General features: G+C 41.2%; 1 protein-coding gene across 1 annotated transcript; it reads right to left on the bottom strand.

Moving 5' to 3' along the window:
• Positions 1-2,208: 2,208 nt before the first annotated feature.
• LOC308074955 (MICAL-like protein 2) lies at positions 2,209-25,086 on the bottom strand. The gene is made up of 16 exons (XM_080414522.1): positions 24,686-25,086; positions 21,662-21,710; positions 18,381-18,522; positions 16,715-16,917; positions 15,821-15,951; positions 13,833-14,645; positions 13,371-13,579; positions 12,744-12,813; positions 10,936-11,039; positions 10,796-10,854; positions 10,393-10,519; positions 8,965-9,061; positions 8,198-8,271; positions 7,294-7,408; positions 6,113-6,159; positions 2,209-4,929 (listed from the first exon to the last, which is right to left on the bottom strand). The coding sequence occupies exons 1-16, from the start codon at positions 24,826-24,828 to the stop codon at positions 4,859-4,861; spliced, it is 2,454 nt and encodes an 817-aa protein (XP_080270648.1). The 5' UTR covers positions 24,829-25,086; the 3' UTR covers positions 2,209-4,858.
• Between the last annotated feature and the right edge of the window lie 573 nt (positions 25,087-25,659).

Consider the following 25,659-nt stretch of genomic DNA (forward strand, 5'->3'; position numbering starts at 1 on the left):
AAACATGTGCAGAACATTTTTCTTTCCAGCAGCCTACTGGTGTTATGTTTTGTGCCAATGCAAATACGGAGGCAATACTCATAATCCCCCATGTACAGAGCTAAAGTGAGACATTGGCATTTTGTTAGCATCCCAGTTTTAGCGTCACAGGACAGAATTCATGTGCGCAACGGAGATAGAGAAAGAGTGAGAGAAAGAAAAAGATAGCAGGACAAAGAGAAATGGAAAAGAGGAAGGAGACGGTGTAATTGTGGATGCAGCTTCTCTCATGACCATGAAAGAGGGAAGAAAAGAGGATGAAAGTGTGTCCAGCAACAATAACAGCGAGTTGGACTGGAAAACATGGGAGATCAGACTGTTTAACATGGATAGAGCTCCGCTTCTATAAAAAAAGAAAACATAAAGAGACCATGGTTCAATCACATTACTCACAGACTAGGGCAGCTAGCTGCACTAAAACCCACTAAACTGGTTAAAGACCCCTATGAATGTGTGTACTGTGTTATGTAAATGAACCACCTCAAGGGTATAATTGCAGTCGGTTGAGCACTGAGGTTGCACTCTCTCCGTCATTATAAATGTACCTTACTGAGTCACCTTCTAAAAACACATTTTCACCCCCCCAAAAAAGATAAACACTTGCGTTCCAGTTAGGATGAGATGTGATTGATTCAGACACATGGCAGCGGAGCAGCGATGGAACAGTTTATTACCGTATGAGGAGGGAATCAACAAATGCTTTCACACGTAACAACAGGAACCGATGTTGCCTTTGGAGGGGATGAAGTTACAGAGGCTTGTATTTTCACACCAACAGATAAAAACAACCAGAAGCTAAAAGTCAATTTCCCACCCCCCTCGGTTTTTATTTCTCGCTTTCTCTCTCTCTCTCCTCCTTCCATTAAATGGATATTTTATCACAGTGAGGAGAATTCCTGTAATGTCTTTGCGCTGTGACCCCATCACTCCAAAGGCCTGTTGCCGTGCTTTTGTGGCAGTAGAAACTTCCCATAGTGGCGGACATAAGGGTCCTTTTGCAGACTTTTTCCTTGTCCAAACACAGTTTCTCTGTATATGCTCTACATACAGTACGTAATGACTCCCCACCTTCATGGTGCTGCAGGAAATGACGGAGAGGGAAGTGCTCACTTTTATTGAAGAATCCTGTAGGCTAATGCCAGCAGCCAACACATGGGGGGGCAAGGGGGCTTTGAACAGCTATGTGTAGGGTTCAATTCATTTCAAGAATAGCTGAAAATACTCCAAAACATTCAGAATATTGTTTTATTAAAATGTTTTATTCCAAATAAAGTTTTTGTCTTGATGCTATTGTAGCTGCTCCATGGTATTTGTCTACTATAGAAAATAAACACACAAGGTGAAGGTGAAAGATGCATGCTACCCCCTGGTGTTAATATGGTGGAAATGCCTCATGGCTGCAATGCATCCAACTCAGCCTCCTTGACAGACATCATTCAGTCTTGGTTCAGGGTATGAATTAAGCATCAGGATACTATGTGCATCAAATGAAACACAGTCAGATTCATGTAATGTGTATCTCCTGGATATGTACCTGAAGAAGACCGTTTCAGGTCTAAACATGGTACAACAACATTAACTAGTTTAATTGGGAGCATTCAAAGGGGATGTTTTTTCTTATGTCCTGGATCTGAACTTCAAATGCTGCATATGATACACATTCAGTCATATAATATGTCAAATATTTCCGTGATGGCTTAACAGGAGATTCATATAAAATACCAAAGGGTTTCTGGCAATCGAGGAAAATGTATTACCTTTAAAAGGAGTAGTTCACCCCAAAAAATTACTTATTTTCTATCAATTACATAAGCCTGAATTCATGGAGATTTGTTAGTTTTTGTCGCATTCCTGAGACAATAATTTGATGACCGGCGGAGACTCAAGAGTCTCCTACTGAGTCTCCTACTGAGCGATGACCTGGTCATCAAATTATTTGTTTAGGAATGTGACAGAAACAAAGCATATCTCCATGAATTCAAGACTTCATTGGATGCGTAATTGATTGAAAATAAGTATTTTTTTGGGTGAACTCTTAATGGTGCAACTATGATTATATGGTTTCAGTCATAAATAATGTCAATGTAGTGAAGAAAGTCACCTTTCTTAGCATAATTACATTTAATAATATTATTTCCCACAAAAGCAAACAAAAGTCACAGTGCCAAATTTCAAGATTTAAATGATAACATTTATGCATGGTAAGGCTAGTGCGTCCAAATTGTAGTTTGGTCACACCACAGGCAGTTCAGTGTTTCTGAAACAGCAGATACAAGCTCTGACACGCACATAACATCATGTACAATCCTACCATATCGATATCGTAAAAAACAACAACAATAATCTCCCATTAATGAACTTTCTCTTTCTAAAAAAGTGCTTTTACAGTTCATAGAATGCATGAAAGCAGATATTTCAGTTTGGCCATTGTGCTGCTAAGACTCAAGCCTGATTTACAGTATACTTCGCCATGTGACAGTATTGTCCGCTGAAAATAGACGATCTACAAGCTCACAGCGCATCACATCACGATGCATTGTGAGCTTGTAGATCTGCAATTTTTAGCATGCGACACCATCTTACGACAGTGTATGAATTAAGCATAGGTTAACATACAGTGCACTTGTCTTGCATATCGTTGCGGTCGGGTGGAAACCTTGCATCTCCAAAACTGTTACTTTACAGGAAATGGAAAATAATAACCTCCGTTCCAATGGATCCAGTGGTTAGTATTTAGTCACAAGCTCTTTACTAATACTTTTCTCTGGTTAAATAATTATTTATAAAACCCAGAGACACACTTAACCACTTTCATTTTCACTATAAATATTTTCAAAAATAGCAAAAAAAACAAGACGATCTACAAGCTCACAACAAATGTGACACGTTGTGAGCTTGTAGATCGGTTAACTTTGCTACTTTTGTGCAACACTGTAGTATGACGAAGTAGGATATTAATTTACAGAAGAAAAGAAAAGTTGAACAAGGTTTCTGACCCGACAGCAACGATATTGAACACAGCTCACTCACGCTGGGAGACTGAATATTTATGCAATCAACCAAACTTATTCTTAATTAAAAGACTCAGTCACACACACACACCATACAAAGAAGAAACATACCCCTCCACTGTTTTCCTAACAATAAAACTAAAATGATCACTGTATCTAACACAGGAGTAGCAGGAATGCAGTTAAAAGTAAATTATGAGTATACAGTCCACTGCCCTGCGTTCAATTAAATAGAATATTGTATATGGATAGTAATAAAAGGAATCAGCGCGCGCGCGTGCGTGCGTGTGTGTGTGTGTATGGATGAGGGGGTCCAAGAATCTTGTCAAATTGAAATATCAAAGTAGGTCTGGAGAGGATAGCAATCCGTGAAAACTGTTCTATGATGGTAATTTAACAAATGGCATGTTATTATATCAATGGAAACGGTTAATGGCGCAACAATAAATTAAATGTATTGGTGTAAACAAATCAACTAGTTTGTGTAATAATGTATGTAATCCTTACTCTATATAGATTAGCTGTCTCTTACAAAGTGTAAATTAGACCCCACAGGCCTGAGGGCATGTATATATAAAAACACACTCATCTTAAAGAGTATGACAGGGTCATGACCTGGAAGTTACACATTCACAAGAAGGGCAGAATAAAACATGGTCAGATCTACAGAGAGCATCAACACGAGTCGTGTTCTCCAGGGCTCATAGTCACAAGTGTACTGTATACACACAACATTTCAATAAGCCGCGCAAGTGATGGGTTTTGCGCAGTTTTGTGTGTGTGTGTGTGTGTGTGTGTGTGTGTGTGTGTGTGTGTGTGTGTGTGTGTGTGTGTGTGTGTGTGTGTGTTAAATAGAGTGTATGCGTGTGTTAAATAGAGGGATTAAGATTAGAAGAGGATTAAACTAACAACTGGGGCATTGAATCAGTCACATCACTGCTAATACTGGTGAGTCATTAACCTTTCAACATTATATATGTATATGCATCGGTGTGTGTTGTGGGCCAGGTTGATCCTGAATGATGAAATAGACAGAGGGAAGGGCACTTTTCCTCAAGGCACTGGGAAAAATTACACACACACACACACACACACACACACACACACACACACACACACACACACACACACACACACACACACACACACACACACACACACACACACACACACACACACACACACACACACACACACACACACACACACACACACACACACACACACACACACACACACACACACACCTCCAAACATGGAGTATAGGATCATTGACATAGTGTACCATGAATCACAGGCCAACTGGCATTAAACCCATCAAATCCGGGAACGCATCTCTTGTCATTTTAGATTTCTTTGGCTATTCAAAAATAGCAGATATACAAGCTCATAGCGCAGCACCGAGTGCCGCGCTATGAGCTTGTAGATCTGCTATTTTATTTTTTAATCGTGAAAATGTGTGCAAATCCTTGAATATATATTTTTTAAAGCGAACATTTGTAAAATATTTTGTTCCAGGGAACCCCAGAAGCAAAGATTTGAGTTACAAATGTTCGCTAAAAAAAACAATCTATATATTCAAAGATTTGCACAAATTCTCACGATTTTTCAAAAATAGCAGATATACAAGCTCATGAGTTTGTATATCTGCTATTTTTGAATAGCCAAAGAAATCTAAAATGACAAGAGATGCGTTCCCGGATTGAATGGGTTAAGAAGACCACACAAAGAAAGAGCAGCAAAAAAAACATCATTAAAAGCAGCAGCACACGTGCTTGTTTCCCAGAGTTTGTTTGTTTCCCTCGGTATCATCCCTCCTTCTTGTTCCCCCAGGGAAACTTGAACGGAGATTTTTTCTTCGGCTTGTCTTTCTTTAGGTCTGACAACGGAGGGTGGGTTAGGGCAGGGGGGGTATTAGGGGAGTTGATAGGGGGCGATACAAGATGATACAAAATTAGAGATGAGACAAAAATGGCGAATCGAAGTCAAGAACACTCATCACCTTCAAATGATCTGCTGTATGTGCAAGCCAGTAATCAATGCACAAGCGAAAGCAAGCAAATAGAGAAGGTTCTACGGAAACCGTAAGAACTAAGCAAAAATATTATTTTTTAAATATATATATATATATATATATATATATATATATATATATATATATATATATATATATATATATATATATATATATATATATATATATATATATAGTATAAACTATGAAATCAGTTGCCAGAGTGGGAATGAACTGTGAAACTTTTATATTAACTTTTTGAATACATTAAATCTAAATGGCTATTCTTTAGCCTGCGGTCGACGTTCACTCGTGGTAACATAACGACCTTACGCTGGAGCTCAATAAATCTCCTCAATTTCAGCCCTGCTTTCTCAGTCATGAATTGCAAATTGGGCGAAGCTTTAACTCTGTTCTATCGGTGGGTCAAATTAACCAGCTACATTATCCATTTGGCTAATAGGAACTCAGCTGACAAAAAAGAGGGGTAACATTTTTTGTTTGATGCTTTTTCCATTAGCAGTCATTAGATCAAATGAGATGCAAACATCGCCCAGAAGCACCTTCAACACACACCTACACACACACCCACACACACACACACACACACACGTACAGAACATGTCCGTTTCCTAAAATCCACAACGGGAGAATTCTATCTGCGTCAATTAGAGAGGTTCATGATGGAATTCCAGCAGTAAATTGGATATCGTCGCCGTCAGGTGGAAAACTTGTATCTCCAAAACCGTTCCCTTTTCTATTATTGTCATTTGTTTTAGATTTAAATAGTGAAAATAGCTGATCTACAAGCTCACAACGTGTCGCATCGCGGCACGTTGTGAGCTTGTAAATCTGCCGTTTTCACTACTTTTGTGCGACGTTTATGACTAAGTAGGGCAATACTTTACAGAAAAACATTAAAAAGTTGAAATATGGAGATACAAGGTTTCTGACCGACAGCAACGATATATCCGAAGCCGACTAAGCGGAGGTGACAGAGAGGTTGTGATGCCTAATGGACAAATGGCCGTGGGGTATCGAGACTCACCGAAAGTCTCCATCATCTTGTTTAGCTGCTCGTCCTCCTCTACCTCCCTGAGAAAAGTAAAGAGCACGTTACAATTAATATGCTCATTGATGGAACAAACGCACACAAAGAATGCACACAATGCATTAGAATATCATGGTGTTATGGCTCTGGGTTTAGAGGCTCACAGGGTGGTGCAGTTAACTCATAAAGACCGGGAACGCATCTGTGTAATTTTTTTTATTTCTTTGGCTATTCAAAAATAGCAGATATACAAGCTCATAGCGCGGCAGAGAAATGAAAAGAAATCGTGAAAATGTGTGCAAATCTTTGAATATATATATATATTTTTTAAACTAAAATCTTTGCTTCTGGGGGGGTCCCTGGAAGTGAGAACCACTGATATTATAGCAACATACGTTTTTTTTCAAAAAAAAAAAATTAGGATTTAGAAGACATTTGTAGAATCCCCAGAAGCAAAGATTCAAGTTAAAACATTTCGCTTTAAAAAACATATTTTCAAAGATTTGCACAAATGTTCACGATAAAATAAAATAAAAAGCAGATCTACAAGCTTGTAGCGCAGAACTCGGTGCTGCGCTATAAACTTGTATATATCTGCAATTTCTTTATAGCCCAAAGTGTAAAATAATGGTTATAGCTAAAAAAAATCTAAAATGACACAGTATATGCGTTCCCGGATTGAATGAGTTAAGTGCCAGAGTAAAGGAACCATCATAAATAAGTTTAGCATAGTGAGAGCAGGGTTCTTGTCATTGAATTAGGGTGTGATGTTCATTTTCCTGGGCTCAAATTGAACCAGGGAGAGAGTGTGATTGCCCAAACCTATTGAATATTTAATGAACAATACACTGTGGGGTGGGCTTTCTGTGAAAACCCCTGGTTGTGGCCCAATAGTGTATCCTTCCAACACAACTCTAGCAGCTTGCTGAGTCCATGCACAGACAAGACTGAAAAAGGTGGGCCAATGCCACCTTAAGAAACCTTTAGAAACTTTGTGCACGTGTGTTTATTTTGGTTTGTACCATGCACACCCCATTTCAAATTAAGCCTGATTCATAGCCAAGTTGTGCTTCAGTTAAGTGCACCAAAAATAGCAGATCGACAAGCTCGCAACGCGTCACGCTGCAATGCCTTGGGAGCTTGTAGATCTACTCTCACACACACTCACACACACACACCTTAGCCTGTCTTCGTCCAGATTATCAACGATGTTATTTCTGTCATTGACGATCTCAAACAGCTTGGTCATCAGCTCTTCCTCTCGCCTCCGGTCCCACGATGTCTTTAAATGTTCTGCATGTACAGTAGACAAACATTTTAGCCTTGTAGGGCTGCATCCAACAGCTCTGTTCATAATCCATTCATCTGACCATTTGTTACACATGGCTTTGAAAGAGGTTAGCTGTCTATAAGAGGGTCTGTCTGTCCGTCTGTCTGTTTGTCTGGACTGATAAAAGCTACATTTCGAGTGCGCACCGTCACTAGGCTAACGTAGAACCCCACTAATTTGTTTTCGCATGAAGTCTGAGATACACATGAACCAACGCTGTTAATAGGCCCCATCTGGTTTTACTTCGGATTATTCGATTCATCTATATGTGATTAATTTAGTTATTTTGATTTAGTTGATAATGACGGAGATAATAAAGCATACAATTATGGCAAATGCTCATCACATCTGTCAACCCAAAACATACACCAGCAGTCGAAAACATAACTTTTCATTTTATAATTTGGAGGGGAAAAACAGCATTCACATTATGGTTATATAACACATTATGTTACACTGATATACATCGTCTCTGGCGGGTGGAAACCTCATATGTCCAAAACCGTTTCAGGATTCAAATTCAAAAATAGCAAAAGTAGTAGATTGACTTTGGCTTCGTGCCGCTTTTCGAGGTTTGCAGATCTACTACTTTTGATGCTTTTGTGTGACGCTGTAGTATGAAAAAACACAAAAAGTAAAAATATGGAGATAAGCGGTTTCTGCCCGACAGCAATGACGATATGTAATTTGATAAATGTTCTGTGTCGCAGATCCATGCATGTTGATTCATGTAAATATAAGTGTCTCTTCACCTGGTTTGTCCATCAGTCTTCTGAGCTCCTGTTCAACAGTGGGCTGATGTTCCTCTAAGTCCTGGTTTTTCGCTCTACACGCCCCAAAACACAGGAGAGAGAGATAGAGGATTCTCAAAATGCATATATAAAAAGGTGGAGCACATGGGAGCTCGGGTGGCATTCAGCTTTGTCGAGCGTCTATACGAACACAATGTTCCAGGGAGGGAAGCCGGGGTAAAAAGCAACGAAAATAAATGGGGGGGGGGGGGTGGGTGCACACAGGTTTAAGTGGTTAAGCATTATAGTCACAGCTATACCGTACAATGTTGGACACAAAAAACAGGTTTCCCCCTTTGGCTACTTATAAGCCTAAAGCCAACTATTAGTCCCGTGCGAATGGGGCTTTAGAAACAACTCAAAGAAAAGGTTTTAAACTTATTTAATTTACGGCAGCCAGCAGTCTAATGAACAGACGCGTTTGGGCCCCTCATGCCTGTGTCCGTTCAGTAGACTGCTGCTGCGGAAAACATTTATGAATTTTCTGCGAGTGCGGATTGTTTCTTAAGACTGTTGGCTGTGAGTCTGCACTCTGCACCCATCCTTGATTCTCTAAGCTCCTCCTGTCAGTAGAGCACACAAAGTTTGGAACTAAGCACTTCTCTAAGCACAACTAAGCACACACAGGATTAACTGAACACCTTATCATTAGTTGTTGAGGGAGGTGATGAACAACATTACTTCAATGTTCCACAGAATGGTCAGTACCAGTTCATGATTGTACTTACATGTGGACCAGTTCTGACTCACGGCGCATGGCCTGCTGCTTGTTCCTGATCAAGGTGAACCATTCAACCATCAGCGCATCAGAATCCTCTTCTCCCTCTGACACATACACATATTGATTCAATCTTTATTTGACAACAAACATCAATTGAGAGCAAGCTCTCCTTTACAATGACATAGAAAGCTTCGTGCATTTTGAAAAGTAATCCCAGAGTAAATAGTTTTGAACTCTTTTTCATATAATTCAAAATGGTGGGAGATCTAAGGGTCCGAGGTCATAGATTACAGCACCACATTTGTTCCTCATAAGGAGACGCATATGTGTATTGAAGTTTTATTGCTGTCGGTCAAACGGTTCATGAGCTATGATGCCTGTTCAAAGTTTGCATTTTCAATTGATTGCTATAGCGCCACGCTTTGGCCAATGATTGTGGGTTTTGTGTCTTTGTCATTTGACATGGCCCTCTACCATATTGCAGAGTTTCGTAAAAACAGACTGCATGGTTAGGCTAATACTGCGAAAAACGGCAGAAGAATAATAAAACCAAGGAAAACAATTGGGGACCACGGCACTAAGTGCTTGGCCCCCTAATAAAGACCTTAAATGATTCCAACAGGGGAAACTACTTTTCAGCTCGACCCAGCTGAGGTGGTCATATTTAGCACTCAAGGGAGCAATTAGGGGTTAGGAACCCCACTCATGGACACCTCAACCCATGGCCGGTGACAGGACTCGAATCCTTGACCTTCAGACTCACAGGCTGCCACACTACCAATTGAGCTAGAGCTTTGGCCAACCTGATGGTGTCTGTTGAAGAGCATAAACTCTTGCCTTCCGTCATGAAACAAGCCCCTGTTTCACCAACACTACTCTAGATCGGTGGTTCACAAACCATTTACCGATAGAGAAATTTGATGTCTCCTCGGAACCGAAACTAGTGAAAACAGCCGAGCTACAAGCTCACAACGCGTTGCTATCCAAAAAGTTGTGAGCTTGTAGATCGGCTATTTTTGCAAGGAAATGTGTCATACATTGAAAATAAATACCCTGAAAGTAGCATTTCATGTTATCTTTAAAAAGTGTGCATTAATTAATACGGTCATGATTTGTGCGCTGCAATTTAAATGAAGCCTGCATAAGGTAAGGCATTACCATATTGCCGAGTTTAGTAAAAACCGACGGCATGGTTAGGCTAATACGGCAATAGAGAAACAATAGCAGACCATTAGCACTATGTGCTTGGCCCCCAACAATCAAATTGAAATGTATCGTGTTAGAAACAGATGCAGATTGTGGAAGGATTACTGGTCGAGGATCTTCTCATGGCCCTGTTTTGATTATGAACCTTAGTCGACATTGCCAGCATATACTGTGTAAAGGGGAGTATTACTGTACGTGTGTGTGTGGGTGTGTGTGTGGGGGGTTCCACCTTCTTCACTGTCCCGAAGGCGCTTCTCCAGATCCACTCCCCTCTTCTCCAACTCGTTGAGATTGTCTTCAATCTCCTGCAACTCCTTCAGAATATTCTCCTTGGGGATGTAGTCTGGCTTTATATGCTGCACATACACACACACACACACACACACACACACAGAGTACACATTCAACATGGGGGACAAATATTTAAAAAACACAATCCAATCAAGATGTACAGTAGTGTAGAGCCAAGGATTACGTAACCGATTATAGAGGGGTTGATAAAACTGATCAGATACGTTACATGTTCACTTGGACTGATGAAACGTTTTATCTAATATTTATCTAAATACATGTGTGCGCAGGCAACGCCAATCAAACATATTTTCCCAGTGAGATATGGAATACATAGCCACCTTGGAGGACTTTGACTCTGTCTTGGTATTATTGGCACTTGCAGCTCCATTCAGAAAGCCTGAGGAAAAAAAGAGAGGAAATGAATGGAGTAAATAAATAAACGGGTGTGACAAGTCTGCAGATGGGACAGTGTTCTTACCTCTGGTCCCTTGTTGAGAGTCAGGTGTGCCAGCACTGGGGAGATGAGTAGATGAAGGACCAGATCCAGGACCCCAGGGCTTAGAGGGGCTATCTGAGACAAGCCTGAGGAGGGATGGGTGGAGGGATAGATGGATGGGAGAAAGAGAGAGACAGACAGACAGTCAATTTGAGTAATGAGTAGAAATCAATCGAAACTAGAAACAGAGGGATAGTTTGGAACATGCCCTTAACACAGTCCTACAGCATAATACATCTCTTGTGTGTTATTCTTCTATTTTTATTTAGGAACCTCACTGAGCACATTAGAATCAACACACTCTACACATGTACAACAGCAGGTAGAAACTGTCAGACAATTGTCTTTCCAGGTGCAATGAAATAAGCATGTGCAACTCCCTTAATATATAAAAGGATATCCACAGGAATAAGATAGAAGAAATAGAGACAATTCAACATACAATACTAAAGCAAAGAAAGGCTGTACCAGCCAAAAAATGGACAAATATAATGTACAGTAACAGTAGCATGATTTCTTATGGAGGCATTGCGTGCTGATCATAGTAGACGCACATTGCACTCATAGACACACAGTGTCTTTGTCTGCATTGCACTTGGGGGAGAGAGAGAGATTGTTGTCTTTATAATACTGGTGTGTGTGTGGGTGGGGGGGGGGTATTGTGCTGAGCATGAGCATAAATTCAGTTCAAGTATTGTCCATTGTCCTAGCAGACGGAGGAGGGCATGGCTGGGGTGTTTGGTGGATGAGTGGAAGGATCTAAATAATATGATACTGCCATGGTGCCTCTAGTGCAGCGGTTCTCAAACTATGGGTCGCGACCCAAAGTGGGGTCGCGGGAAGGTGCCGTTGGGGTCGCGCTTGGCAACCAAAAGAAAATTATTGCTTTGAATCAAGAAACGGTAATATTAAAAAAACGCCCACTAGTCAAGTGGGCCTCATAGCCTACTCACACAGCTCCGCCTCCAACACCGACGGAAAACAAGCAGCAACACGAGACAACACACAGAAGCCCTTGCAGAGGCTGAGGCACACAAACTGATTTAGGGTCCATTTGGTTCCATCTGTACCCTCGCAGAGTTGAGCCGTGTATATTTTATCTGTTGGAACTTGTAACCAGCAAACCAAGCCCCCCGAATTGGCATTTGAGTCAACAAACCGTTCAATTTACGGAATTGCGATGTAACATTACCGAGCGGGCCAGGGAGAACATTCTCACAGACAGACACCCTGAACCAGATCAGTTACCAACAGCTGTCGCGATGGAGAAAAACGATGGTCGGTGGCCAATGACAAAGTCAAGAGTTGAATCAAGAAACTCCAGTGGTTCTAGCAACATATTTTCGCTAAATGCGCTTCAGTTGTGGGTACAGAACCACTTCCATAGCTGTTATTGATATCGTAGTGTTTTTGTTCAGATCTGCTACTTTTGAAAAGTAACAGTTTTGGACATGTGACCCGACAGAGACGATATGCACCTTGTGAGCACAAGGACCTGGGTTCGAATCCAAAGCAGTCTTATCGCACATGTCTCTCCTCTCTCTCTGCCCTTCGTTTCCGGTCTCTCTACACACTATCTGAAATAAAGCATAAAATGCCTAAAATAAATCTATAAATAATCTATTGATACTGCTGTGAGGTCGATCAGGTGAGCTTGCCTCCTGCTACAGCAATGGGTTATGAGTGGAAATGGACAAATGTTGGATTCACATAACAAATGACAGGATAAGAACGATATAGTAGGATGAATGTCAGGGTAGGAATCATTTAGGTCGACATCACAATCTTACTTGTTTTCTTTGTAGATGGGTTTGAGTCTAGACCTCCACTCTGCAGGGGCACCACTGTTCTCTGACGTTTCTGAAAGAGAAATTTGGGGAGAACATCAGCGATTTTCCCCTTTTTGGGTCAATGTCTTCATCGCACCTCTGTTTTACACCATTTCCTATCATATGTCTTTGTTATTATATTCAGGGCATGGTCTGTATAATTGAAATGTCATTTGTGACCTAGAAGACAAAGGACTACTGAAAAGAGTAGAAACCTTACAGAAGACAATTTGCTGTATAATTAAGGTCAGGAATAAATAGTTTTGCACTAGTTTGCAGTGCACAAGGAATTATAGAATGTGGAATTAAAGGTTTTGAATTAGTCATGAAGTCTGTAAATGTCATATATTGGTAACTAGTCAGCCATAAAGAGTAATGTAGTCTTGGTCAAAGAAATTATCTAAATAAAAAAAAAGTTATTTTTAGCCAGCACACACAATATCAGGAATTGACACACCCCCCCCCCCCCCCCCCCCCCCCCCCCCCCCCACACACACACACACACACACACACACACACACCCACACCCCCCCCCCTGGTGGACAAACCAATCTGTGTAGTGTTAATGGAAAGTATTGAATTTTTAACCTGTGGTATTGGGTGATGCTGTGTTGGGAGGTTTGAGGGAGCCGGTCTTGCCACCCAGCCCACTCCTACTAGCCAGGCCTGGAGTAGGGCTAGGAGTGTTTATCACAGACGGAACGTACAAGTCGGCCAGAAGCGAGGGATCTGCTTTTAGCACCTTTTTCCCTCGAACCCCCGCTGTCTCATTCTTAGGAGGCTGAACTGGAGAAGATCTGAGAAAAGCGATTGAGTACTAACTACAAATCTTGCATAGCAAAGGTGCATCTAGTTTTTTTTATAATATTTGCTGCAGTTGATAGAGAGGGAAGGGTACAATGTATGTATGTATGTATGTATGTATGTATGTATGTATGTATGTATGTATGTATGTATGTATGTATGTATGTATGTATGTATGTATGTATGTGTGTGTGTGTGTGTGTGTGTGTACGCGTACATGCACACATGTGTGCGTAGGTTACTAACTTGTCAGTCTTTTTGAGTGCTGCATTGGCCCACGTTGGCTTAGTGTTGTTGTTCTCCTCAGGCAGTTTCTTAGAGAGGAAGGCTGCTGCCTGGCTCTTGCTATTGCTAGTGTTCTCCTCTTTGGACCAAACCTTTCCAGAAGCTCCACTGGGTCCAGCTGCTTTAGCCCCATTTCTAGACCCGTCATGATCATCCAAACCAGCCGTACTCACAAACACTCTCACATCCTGCCCCGTCCTTAACCCCTGAACTTGACTGTCCACATTCAACCACCTATTCTGGGCCGGTGTCTTCTTCTTGTCCTGCTCTTCAGCAGCAGTGTTATCAGGCCCAGTTTGGAAGAATTTGAGCTTGGCCTGGTGTGTTTTAGTTGAGGCGGCTGAGGTTCGTGGGGATGGAGTGGGTGTGGCGGAGATCGTGGATGTGGGGATATGACTACTCCGTGGGGATGCAGGTGGCCTTGGAGTGATGGTGATAGTGGTGGTGGTGGTGGTGGTGGTTGTGGGGTCACGAGTGCTCCGTGAGGCTGGGATGGGGAAGGGGGTGGTGGTGGTGGTGGTGGATGCAGGAGCACCTCCAGAAGAGAGACCCGAAGCAGGCCTCCATGGAGATGAAGTGGGCAGATTCCCAGAGGTGGTGGCTTGAGGGCTGGACTTCTCTGTCTTGGAGTTAAACCAGGTAGGGCCCAGTTTGGAAGGTGCAGGTGTCGGGTTAGCAGTGTTGGTTTTTAAAGGGACTGATTGAGGTGCGCTTCTGTTAACTGCTGTGTTTTTGGCCACGTCTCTTAATGGTGTACTTTCAGGGAACACAGACCTGCAGCATGGAGACAAAGGAACTCAGAGTGAATGAAGGTTATTTTTATTGGCTTCAAATGTTGTATAATAGTCAAGAGGAATTACCGGCACTCACAAAAATGTCCTTCAGGCACTTTTATTCAGTTGGCACGAGCAGCAAACATAGCTAAGTATGGCTATCTTATGCAGCGTTATACCGGTTATAGCGCTGAATAAGCCATTCCCTTTACGCCAAAACGTGTACATTGCTATGTTTAATACCCATACATAAAGGTGCTTGAAGCACATTTCCACGAGTGTTGGTAAGTCCTCTGACTGAAAATAAGCTTTTTGAGACTATGCACAGAGTAATAAATTGCCAGAAGAAACTTGATCAGTGCCCGTATAAGTTATATACTTCAGCTTTAACCCACCTCTTTTGGACTTCTCCAAATTTGCATAATTGTCTAGTGTTTCAGTGGTACTCTACTGTATAGGCAAGTTGTGCAAAGGTATAGTACATATTTGAATTCCTATTTGATTCCATTTTTTTCACATACAGTGGTCTCCCTCCTCATGCATTTTACTCTGCTGTGTTTGAAATAGAACCTGACCCAGAAACTGCTTTGCTTGGACAATCCACTATTCTTATAAGACTCGACCCCAGCACCCATGCAGTGGTAGTGTATGGTATGACAAGAGATGCCTTCTTAGGCTGTGGAAATAGGACGCTGTTGCCTACTAGCCATGAGTCAAACTGAGGGGTTTGACTCATGGCTGAGAGAGCTGATAGGCATTAAAGACTGAGGTCGGATAGGCTGGTAAAATTCTCTGGAATATAAGGCCCGGTGCTTTTTTTTGCGACAGGCAGGCCGTGCTGGCCTGGAGCCTATATTTCTTCACTGTAAAAATGAAAGTCACTACCTTTTGAGAACTCAATGGGCCTTAGGTTTTGGGGGAGGCAGATTGTCGAGGAATTGGTTGGAATGCAACCAACGTCAGGACATCAGCGCTGCTATGTAAACTCACAACCAATGACAGTGATGAAAATAGAGAACCCAAAAACAGAATAAAAATACTATTACAAAAAATGATATACTTCAAATATATACCTTACAGTAGCAGTTGTGGAAAACAAACAGGATTATAAATAAACTAAGATTATTTACAGTTACAAGACAAACTAAGAACAGTGGAACTGGAACAAAACCTTACTTTGCACAGTTCCTGTGATAGAGCTTCCCATCCACTAGATGTCGCTGCACCAAGTGAACATGCGTGTTACAGGACACACACTTGCTGCTTAGAGTGCCTGCCCGATTGGAGCGGTCATGTAACACCTTGGTCTGATGGGAGATTGAGATGGAAGGAACCGGAAGAGAAAGGAGTTACTGTACAGTTGAAGGAGTAAGAAAAGCAAGAAATTCCAAACTTGAATGTATTTAAAAAGGGTCACAGACGTATCAAAGACTTCATGAAGTCAGAGAGAGCATTGAAGTCAATGTTCTGTTTTACAAAAAAGCTACTGCAGTCTGTTAATCTGTGTATAAACAAAGTAACTAAGAGGTTTTTGATATGTATTAGGTAGGTATTTTTGCTAGCTATGGAAATACTCTTTGGCTTGTCATCTCCTCAAAAGTGCCTGCTTAGATAAATTACATAACTCCCGTCAATATATTTCACTCAGAAGTGTAAAGCCACCGACTACCCAGCAATGGAGGGACAGGCTAAAACGCATATATCTGATGGAAAGCATTACAGCTAGACTACATCTGAGGACAGAGGATTTCAATATCAGATGGACACCGGTAGTACTGCAGCTGAAGGTCATGTATGGACGATTGGTGCTGTTAGAATAATGATCTTTGGTTGCCTGTGTCTGTGATGAGTTTTTCTTTGATGTGTCTGATGATGTTGAATGTGTGATGCGATTACATTTTTTCGTTTTTGTCTGTTTTTGTCCATATAATGTGATTACAGAATGTATTAAAATAGAAATAAAAGTTAAGTGCAAAAAATATATATATTTCACTCAATGTGTGTTGTTTAAGGAGCCAATCAAAGTTGTAACTCTGTGGGGCTGAAGTGCAATGAGACCAGGCAGTCTACCTGTGATGTAGCGCTGACTGTTGTTGTTGAGGGTCTGGCAGGTGAGGAGGTGGGGTTGATGATGGGGTTGGAGGAGGGAGGGCGGTTCTCTGTGGCAGGTTTGGAGGAAGGGTACGCCTTAGCGACCACAGGCTGGTTCTTCTTCCCAGATGGTTCTTCTGCAGAGCCATCTGCTGGGCGCTTTATACCTGCCATACCTCCAACTGCAGTGGAATCACAGACACAGACACAGACACACGCACACGCACGCGCACGCACACGCACACGCACACACACACACACACACACACACACACACACGGTCAATAACACTCTAATTTATCTGAACAAGCTGCTGAGGTAAGGCTAGTGTAGTACAGTACTAGGATTTGAACTGGACAATCTGGAGGTGGTTGCAGAGGAAAGGGTGAGGAGGAAGTTGGACGCTATCCTGGTGAACTCCTCCCATCCCCTCTGTGATATGCTATTGAAGATGAGGAGCACATTCAGCCACAGAGTCATCCCTCCTCAGCACTATCCACAAAGCGTCTTGGACGGTCCTTCGTGCCGGTAGCCATAAGGCTCCACAACCAAGCTTGAGCCCGGCTCATATGACCCCAACTTTCAGACCTGCACTGTCTGTCTGCTACTGACTTTTGACTACTGACACCTGCATGGACTCTGGCACAATTGCATATGGACTATTAGGATGTACATCGCTGAACTGTCTGAGAGATGACTGTTAAGCATGACTGTACTTATATTCACTATATTATTGTTGTTTGTTGATAGATTGTACATATTCATCTGGATACATCTGGATACTCACAAAGTCTGTTGACTTACTGTATATTCATTCTCATATTCACTGTTGATACTGTACACTACCCCAGTATATACAATGAATTTAAGAATGGGTATGTGTACAGTGTACACATAACCATTCTTAAATTCATTGTATATACTGGGGTACATACATACATAGCCTCAAAGAGACCCGGCCACGGCCGGAAAAACAAGCGCTTTCCCACATGAACATTAATTAATACGTAGCCTGTGAGGTTAGTTCAGGCAGTATATAATCGAGAGGTTACATGCATGCTCATTACTCATGTGGGTGTATACAGTATTATGCAAGACCCATTCGTCATACACTGACATGGCAATCAGCTGACCAATGGGGCGGGTTATTTAAGTTCACCTAAATCTGCGTTCCTTCCACTGTATTGTGTCCTGGTTTGTTGTTATGCGGCTGTTTGCTCCCGCCGCCACCCCAGCACCACCAGTGGGCTCTGCTATTGGTTCCGTTTCCCATGGGGGGTTGTTATTGTATATCTATCTCCCTGCTCTTAATGGTTAATGATGGTTGTCTAATTGTGCCGAGCAGGGAGAAAAATGTAGCAGAGCCACACTTGTATTCTCATTCTATAATATTGGTTCAATCTATTTGTTCTATTATATTTGTTCAATCTATTCGTGAGTTATCTGACTGAATTACATTTATGTATTCATTCACTCTTATTTATCTTGGTTTGGTTCTTCATTCTCACTGCTGTTGCTGCTTTGACACCTCCGGGGATCAATACATTTTAATCTTATCTTATCACTAGGCCATCCTGTCTAATACACAGATGAAGAGCAGAGAAGAGAGGCAGAACCAAACAATAGGGAAAACTCTTCAACTCACTCGGCGAGCGACCATGGAAGTAGTTGTAGTACTGGGAGACGTATGTGATGACACTGAGGCGGTCAGGGATTTTCATAGCCACCATGTCCTCTGCATCCAACAGGGCTGGAATCCCCAGCTGCTCATGTGCCACCTGGAATGCCTAGAAATAAAATGAAATACATTTTACCCAAAAGATTAAAATGAAGTTCAGCCTTGTTTTGGCAGCCATGGGGATGTGGTTCAGGGATGGCACTGACTTGAAAATAATTAAAAGCAGATTTTTATAGAATTGAAATATTTCTCTACCTGGCCAGGCTTCATCTCATTCTTTGCACACTTCTACATAACTCGGTGTGTGTGTGTGTGTGTGCTAAAACTAACGTCTTTTTTATTTATTTAGATAATTTCTTTGACCAAGACTACATTGCTCTTTATGGCTGATTTGTTACCAATTGGGGATCAAACATCATACAGTACATGACATTTACAGACTTCATAACCAATTCAAAACATTTCATTCCACATTCTATAATTCCTTGTTCCATTCTTGCAATGACAATTTGAAGTGATTTCCCAGACAGTGCAAAACTATTTATTCCCGACCTTAATTATACAGCAAATTGTCTTCTGTAAGGTTTCTACTCTTTTCAGTAATCCTTTGTCTTCTAGGTCACAAATGACATTTCAATTATACGGACAGTGGTAGTGGTGATTTTTTAACTGGTGGGACGCCATTTTAATGATGTCACTCTCACTCGCGCGCATGCATTTTACTAATACCAATAATGCTTTTGTAAGCTTTGGTAAGCCGTGTGAATGGTTGTTTTTGATCGATACGCGAGGTAGACACACTCTGAAACCCGTTGTCTCCAACCTTGGAGTCAAATTTGACAATGTGCTCAAATTAGACAAACAGGTAAATGCTGTGGTCAGCTCCAGTTTCTATCATCTGAGACTGCTTGCCCGAATTAAGTCAGTTCTTTCTTTCGATGATTTTGAGCGCGTCATTCACGCCTTTATTTCCACACGCCTTGACTACTGTAACGCTTTGTATGTCGGGCTAAATCAAGCCTCCTTGGCACGCCTGCAGCTGGTCCAAAATTCTGCGGCACGCCTCCTGACAGGAACCAGTAGGCGTGAGCACATTACGCCCGTGCTGGCCTCACTCCACTGGCTACCTGTTCGCTTCAGAATTGATAAAAAATAATTATTGTTTGTTTTTAAATCCCTGAATGGCTTGGCACCACAGTACCTCTCTGACCTCATAAAGGTCTATACCCCCCCAAGGTCACTGCGGTCTGCCGGCCAGCTAAATCTCGAGGTCACAGTAAAGACAAACTTAAAGACCAGAGGCGACCGAGCCTTTATACCTTGGCCTTTTAACCCCTCTTGAGAGTTTCTGTGGTCTATGTCTTATGTGTTTTCTGTGTTTTTGCTGATGTTTTTTAGCATGTTTTAACAGTGGATTTTGCCTATGATTTTCTGTACAGCACTTTGTAAACCCTGGTTGTGAAATGTTCTATACAAATAAAGTGGATTGGATTGGATTGGACTCTCACAGTTACACACATAGACGGATGTGCGTGCTCCTGCTCAAAAGACTGGCAGGATGCCGTGGTACAGCGTGCAATGATCACTGCACCACTGTATACGTACCATGCCCTGAATATAATAACAAAGATATATGGTATAGGAATTGGTGTATGGATAATGTAATACAGAGGTGTGATGAAGACAGAGGTGTGTGTACAATTTGTTTTTCTTATACTCCCATATAAGTGTGTGGGAAAAACAGATTGAATGACAATACACTAAAATGGCCTAATGTTTGTTTGTGAACCAAACAAAAATGCCATATTATTTCTTCCTGACAAATCTACACGTGTGTGACACAGAGAAAAGAGAGAAGTGGAGTTTATCACCTGGATTCCATAAAGCAGTTCCAGGGGAACTGCAGGAGGGGAAAACAGACTTAATGACAAGCAGAGGCATGTCCTCAGCAACACACACACACACACACACACGCACACACGCACGCACGGCGCACGCACGGAGCACGCACGCACACACACACTTCCTGAGCTATAAAACTGTGTTTATTATCATAAAGCCTTTTGAGCCTTTGCTATTGTTTGTTTCAATTTTAGTTTCCTATGTTTCATTGATAGTTTTAATGTGATAATGGAGTAAGCAAAAACAAACTTGAAAGTATTTTGTTTATTATATTAGGTTGTTGTCACCATGTATGCTTGGCTCTTTCATAAACAGCTATTTGCAGAAATTACACACAATATTTCAATTACTCATCATTATTTCATAGAGCAGACCTAGCCTTTACAGTAAGTTGGGAGGAGATATTGTGTGTACACAATGACAGAGCATTTTCTTTGAATGAGAACAGCATATTAATAATTAATCTGGAGGAGTCTCTCTTCTCTTATCTTAGATTATGACAAAGCTCAAAAGTTTAATTTCATATTTCAGTTTCTATGTCTAGTTTCCTTTGGTGGCTTTAAGCTGCGTTCACAGTGGCAGATACAAAAGATACAAAGATGCAAAGATACACAGCATATTTGTAGCTGTGTATCTGCAGTTGAAACCAGGTCAACTTATTTGTAGCTTTGTAGCTGTTGTAGCTTTTGTAGCGGCTACACACATAAGATGTATCTTTGTATCTGCATGTCGCTGGTGTCCATTGAAAAATAATGGTAGCCTGTATCTTTGCATCTGCCAGTGTGAACGCTCGATCATTAGAGCTGGTTTCAGGCCAGTATATCCTTATATAACTACTGTGATGACACTTTCACTTTTGAAATGAGGTCAGCCTGTAGAATACAGATTGTAATGTTAATTCACTTGACAGAGGCAGGCCTTTAATTTCTCTAACTAACACCACAATCATCCTGGGAATGCATTGTGTTGCAATACGTTGCTTTTCTCAGCCACATGTACACCCTACAACTGTTATTTTTACTTTCACTTCTCTTCAATTTATACGACAGCTGTGACATAAATGTCACATTTATTGACCAGAGAATGAGCTGCACCATCTGTCCAACCTCAAGCAGCGCTGCCATTCTGTATACACGACCAAGACAGTTTTGTGTTAAACCAAGGAGCTGGAGTGAGTCAAAAACAGAGCATTGGTGATGGATGAGAGATTGTGAATGAGTATATGAAGCAAAGTTGCATCCTATAGTATTTATTCAGTTTACTGATAATGGTACATTAGTGGCAGAATGTTGGGGAATAATTCAATATGCCATGCAAAAAAATTGCACAATCCACACACATCTTACCAGTTTGTTGTTTTCATAGACATCGTCCTTCTTCAGGGATTCAAAATTGCTGCCAGAGAGAGAGAGGGGGGGGTTAATTAAGTCATATTATCAATGTAACCAATAATGGCACTTCATTATTTTGTTGACAAATAGTGTTGTTCTTTGTTTGTCTCATTCAGACATTTATACACAAATCCCTCATAAATTATCTGACACCCTTGAGCGTCTATAATTCTACCACCAGTGCCACTTCATTTTGTGACTAATATTCACTTTGAATGGATGTTCTCATTGTGGCATTCTTACATTCATTTACAAAACTGAATAAAAGTTATGTAACAGACAAAAGCGTATTCAAAATGGTTCCCCGGCCTCTAATGACATTTTCACAGAGATTGCTTTGATAAAAGCTTGTCAGAATTATTTATTATAGCGACTCAGCGAGTAATCTTGTGCCCAGAAGTCTGCACACAGAGACACTCAAGTGCTTCACTTGAGATATCTAAACAAAACAATCCCAAAACAAGTCCTGGCATTTTTGCTTGCCCAAACGCATCAGCATTCCAACAACACAGATTTTTTTTTGTTTTTCGTTTTTTCTGTCGAAAGAATAAAAGGAAATAAATGAAGCAAATTATATATTCAAGAGCCTTGAACCTTCTGGGGGAAAACAACCCAAGAGGAGCCTTCTTCCAATGTGTTGTCTTTGGATTATTTGAAGCACCTTCAAAGAGCACCATGACTACAATAACTCTGTGACTGTACAGCCCAATATTCCCAGGTGAGTGCATACAATCCCAAAACATATTTGATAATGTACTACAAGCTGTTTAACCCATTAAGACCTGAGGCTTTCCGGTTTTCTGATAAATATATGTTGCCATATCAGTGGTGCTCAAACCTTTTCATGTCAAGGACCCCCAAAATTATATGTATTTGGCCGCAGACCCCCCCCCCCATCTCATTTGTTTTTATTCCCAGAAGCAAAGATTTGAGTTACATTTTTCACTTTTTTTATTGTGTTTATTTTTTTTTTGTGGAAACTTACTAGCACTAATCGAGTAGTAGTTAACTCTCTGGGCCCTAGGCCCTGGCTGTCCCTCTCTGAACCCACATTATGCCCCAGCCTGTCCTTGCAGCAGCACCAAAAGGCCTCTCTCTCCCATGATTCCCTCACAGCCTTTCTTATTCTAATGAAGACAAAATACCAAAAGAGGGAGTGGATCACCCAGACACCCACTCTCTTTAAACAATATTTCATTAAAAAGGAAGAGGGAGCAGCTCTTCCTGCAGTAGTTAAATCACTAGGATACCATATATCATATCATAAGTGACCATGGCATGGGAGGTGAGAGTCTTTCACCTCCCATGCCATGATCACTTATGATATGGTATCTCGCAATGTGTCATTTCAAGCTCAGTAAGAGTAAAAGGAACCTACATTCACAGGTCTATACGACACACACTATGCACCAAATAACATCTGGGTGAGGCATAAATTGCAGAGAAAATGCATAGCTGAGCATACAGTAAATAGCCTAAATAAGATGGGGGGAAAAACATTATTCTGACCAGGTGTAAATTACAAAATTCACCATAAAATTACATCAACAATAACCCATGGGGTCAGTGAGGTTATTGCAGACACCCTCTGATACACAGTAGATGTGATTCTAACCCGTTTTCATTTCAAGGAACCCCAATTTGATATGCATGTTTGTTTACCCAAGATACAGATATAGTTAAACTGATCAACTGAACAAAATAGCCATTCTTGTATGTGCTCTGGATATGCATAATGGTGAAGATTAACTATCAGTGATTTAGCTGGAACACCCTCAAGGACCAGGGGTCCCATCATGACTCCCATCCCCGGACAACCAGACCACTAGCCTGCCTCAGTGGTTCTCAAATGGGGGTCTCCAGAGGGACCCACAGGGTTCCTTTGGGGGGGGGTTCCAAATGGACCCTACAGGTCTGAAACTCTCAAAGAGTTATGGGGGTCCATTCAATTAAAACGTTGTTTGAGAACCACGCTAACAAGGCACTACCTGAACTGAAACTGAATTCTGGACTTTTACTTGTAACAGAGTATTTCTATATTGCAATATTGGTACTTTTACTTAAAGTAAAGAATTTTAGTACTTTTTCCACCACTGAACATCACTGACATCTCTCTAGGGGGCGTAACGTCCTCCCTCTAGGGGGCGCCCTCCCACCGTGGTGTGCATTCCGTTCTGCCACTCCACACATATTCCCCAGGGTTCACTGACATTCATGTAGTCACTACATGCCAACAGAGCAACAAATCCCATTCCCAACAAAACCTACAAGTTACATACTTTATGTTATAGCCTGTTCACATAATAGCTACACGAAAGACATTTTGCGACGTGAAAGAAGTGTTGCAAGAAATCGTAACTAAGCATGCAGTTTTGTGCTGTGCGAGAGAAGTGGCTGTAAGTAACGAGTGGGTTGTAGATGGTGTGAGTCCTACGGTAGGACTCATACCAGTGGTGGAAAAAGTACTACATTTGTTTTACTTAAGTAAAAGTATCAATACTGCAATGTAGAATTACTCTGTTACAAGTAAAAGCCCGGAATTAACAATGTACTTGAGTAAAAGTACAAAAGTATTGGCGTCAAAATACTTAAGTACTAAAAGTAAAAGTACTCATTATGCACAATATCGCATTTCACATGTTTCCAAATGTATAAAAAATACTTTGGAAAAATATCAGATCTACAAGCTCACAACGCGTTGCTTTGCGACGCGTTGAGAGCTTGTATATCGGCGCTTTTCAAATAGCCATGGCTGAAGTGGTAACTACAGTAGTAACTTTTTTGCAAAGTTTTTCAAATAATGATAGGAGTAAAAGTACAATATTTGCCTCCGAGATGTAGTGGAGTAGTTCAGTATTAAGCATTGAACATTGTTATAATACTCAAGTAAAAGTACAAAAAACTACTCAAAAGTACTCAAGTACAACAGTACTTGAGTAAAAGTACTCAAGTTACTTTTACGGTCCTTCTATTACTTACATGAGGTCAGGTCTGTGTGTGTGTATGAGGGCGCAGAACGCCAGGCCGTCCCTGAAGGACGTGGTCATGTTGGTGACAGCGACGTCCCGGTATCCCTGGACCTGGAGCTTACACCACTGCTGGAGAGCCTTCACGGCCGACATGATGAGCACAAACCGCCGGACAACAGCTCACTGACTGACTGGGTGGTGATGACGGTGTCAGAGGAGAGACCAAGCCCCCAACGGACGGAGGAGAGGAGAAACAAACCCCCAAAAGTTTCCTAGTCAGCCAGTAATAAGGCTGTGTATATCCGGAACATGGGCATTCTGGGGAAGGCTTTCAGTTCCAGAGAAACTGGAAGTCGTGGAACGTAGGACTCATGTACTTGACACCTGCAAAGGTCTCTCCAGTGACGTAGCATGGGTGGAGTTCTGCTTTTTATGGCTTTGTTTCTCCCTCATGTTGTACATGTAGGTGTGTGTGTGTGTGTGTGTGTGTCAGTGACTCAGTGGTGTAAAGTAATTAAGTACATTTACTCAAGTACTGTACTTATAAGTAAACATTTGTAGGTATTTTTACTTCACTAGAGTATTTCCAATTTTCCTTACTTTTACTTCTACTCTCCACTACATCTCAAAGAGGCAAATATTATACTAGGCTTATAGATTTGGATTAATATTATAAAACATACATGATTAACCTAACCACTTCAGCTCTGTATACAATTCGTTCATTTGAAAATAGCAGATCTACAAGCTCACAATACGCATTGTGAGCTTGTAGATCTGCTATTTTCAAAAGATTTGTATACTACATTTTATACATTTTAAAACTTGTGAAATATGGGACATTCTGCATAATGAGTAGCCTACTTTGTACTTTTAGTACTTTAAGTACATTTTGATACCAATACTTTTGTATTTTTACTCCAGTAAATTTAGAATTTCTGGACTTTATTGTAACAGTATAAGAGTATTTCTACATTGCAGTAT

This window comes from Gymnoscopelus braueri (genome assembly GCF_963280865.1).
Source record: "Gymnoscopelus braueri genome assembly, chromosome: 2".
NCBI classification, from domain to species: Eukaryota; Metazoa; Chordata; class Actinopteri; order Myctophiformes; family Myctophidae; genus Gymnoscopelus; species Gymnoscopelus braueri.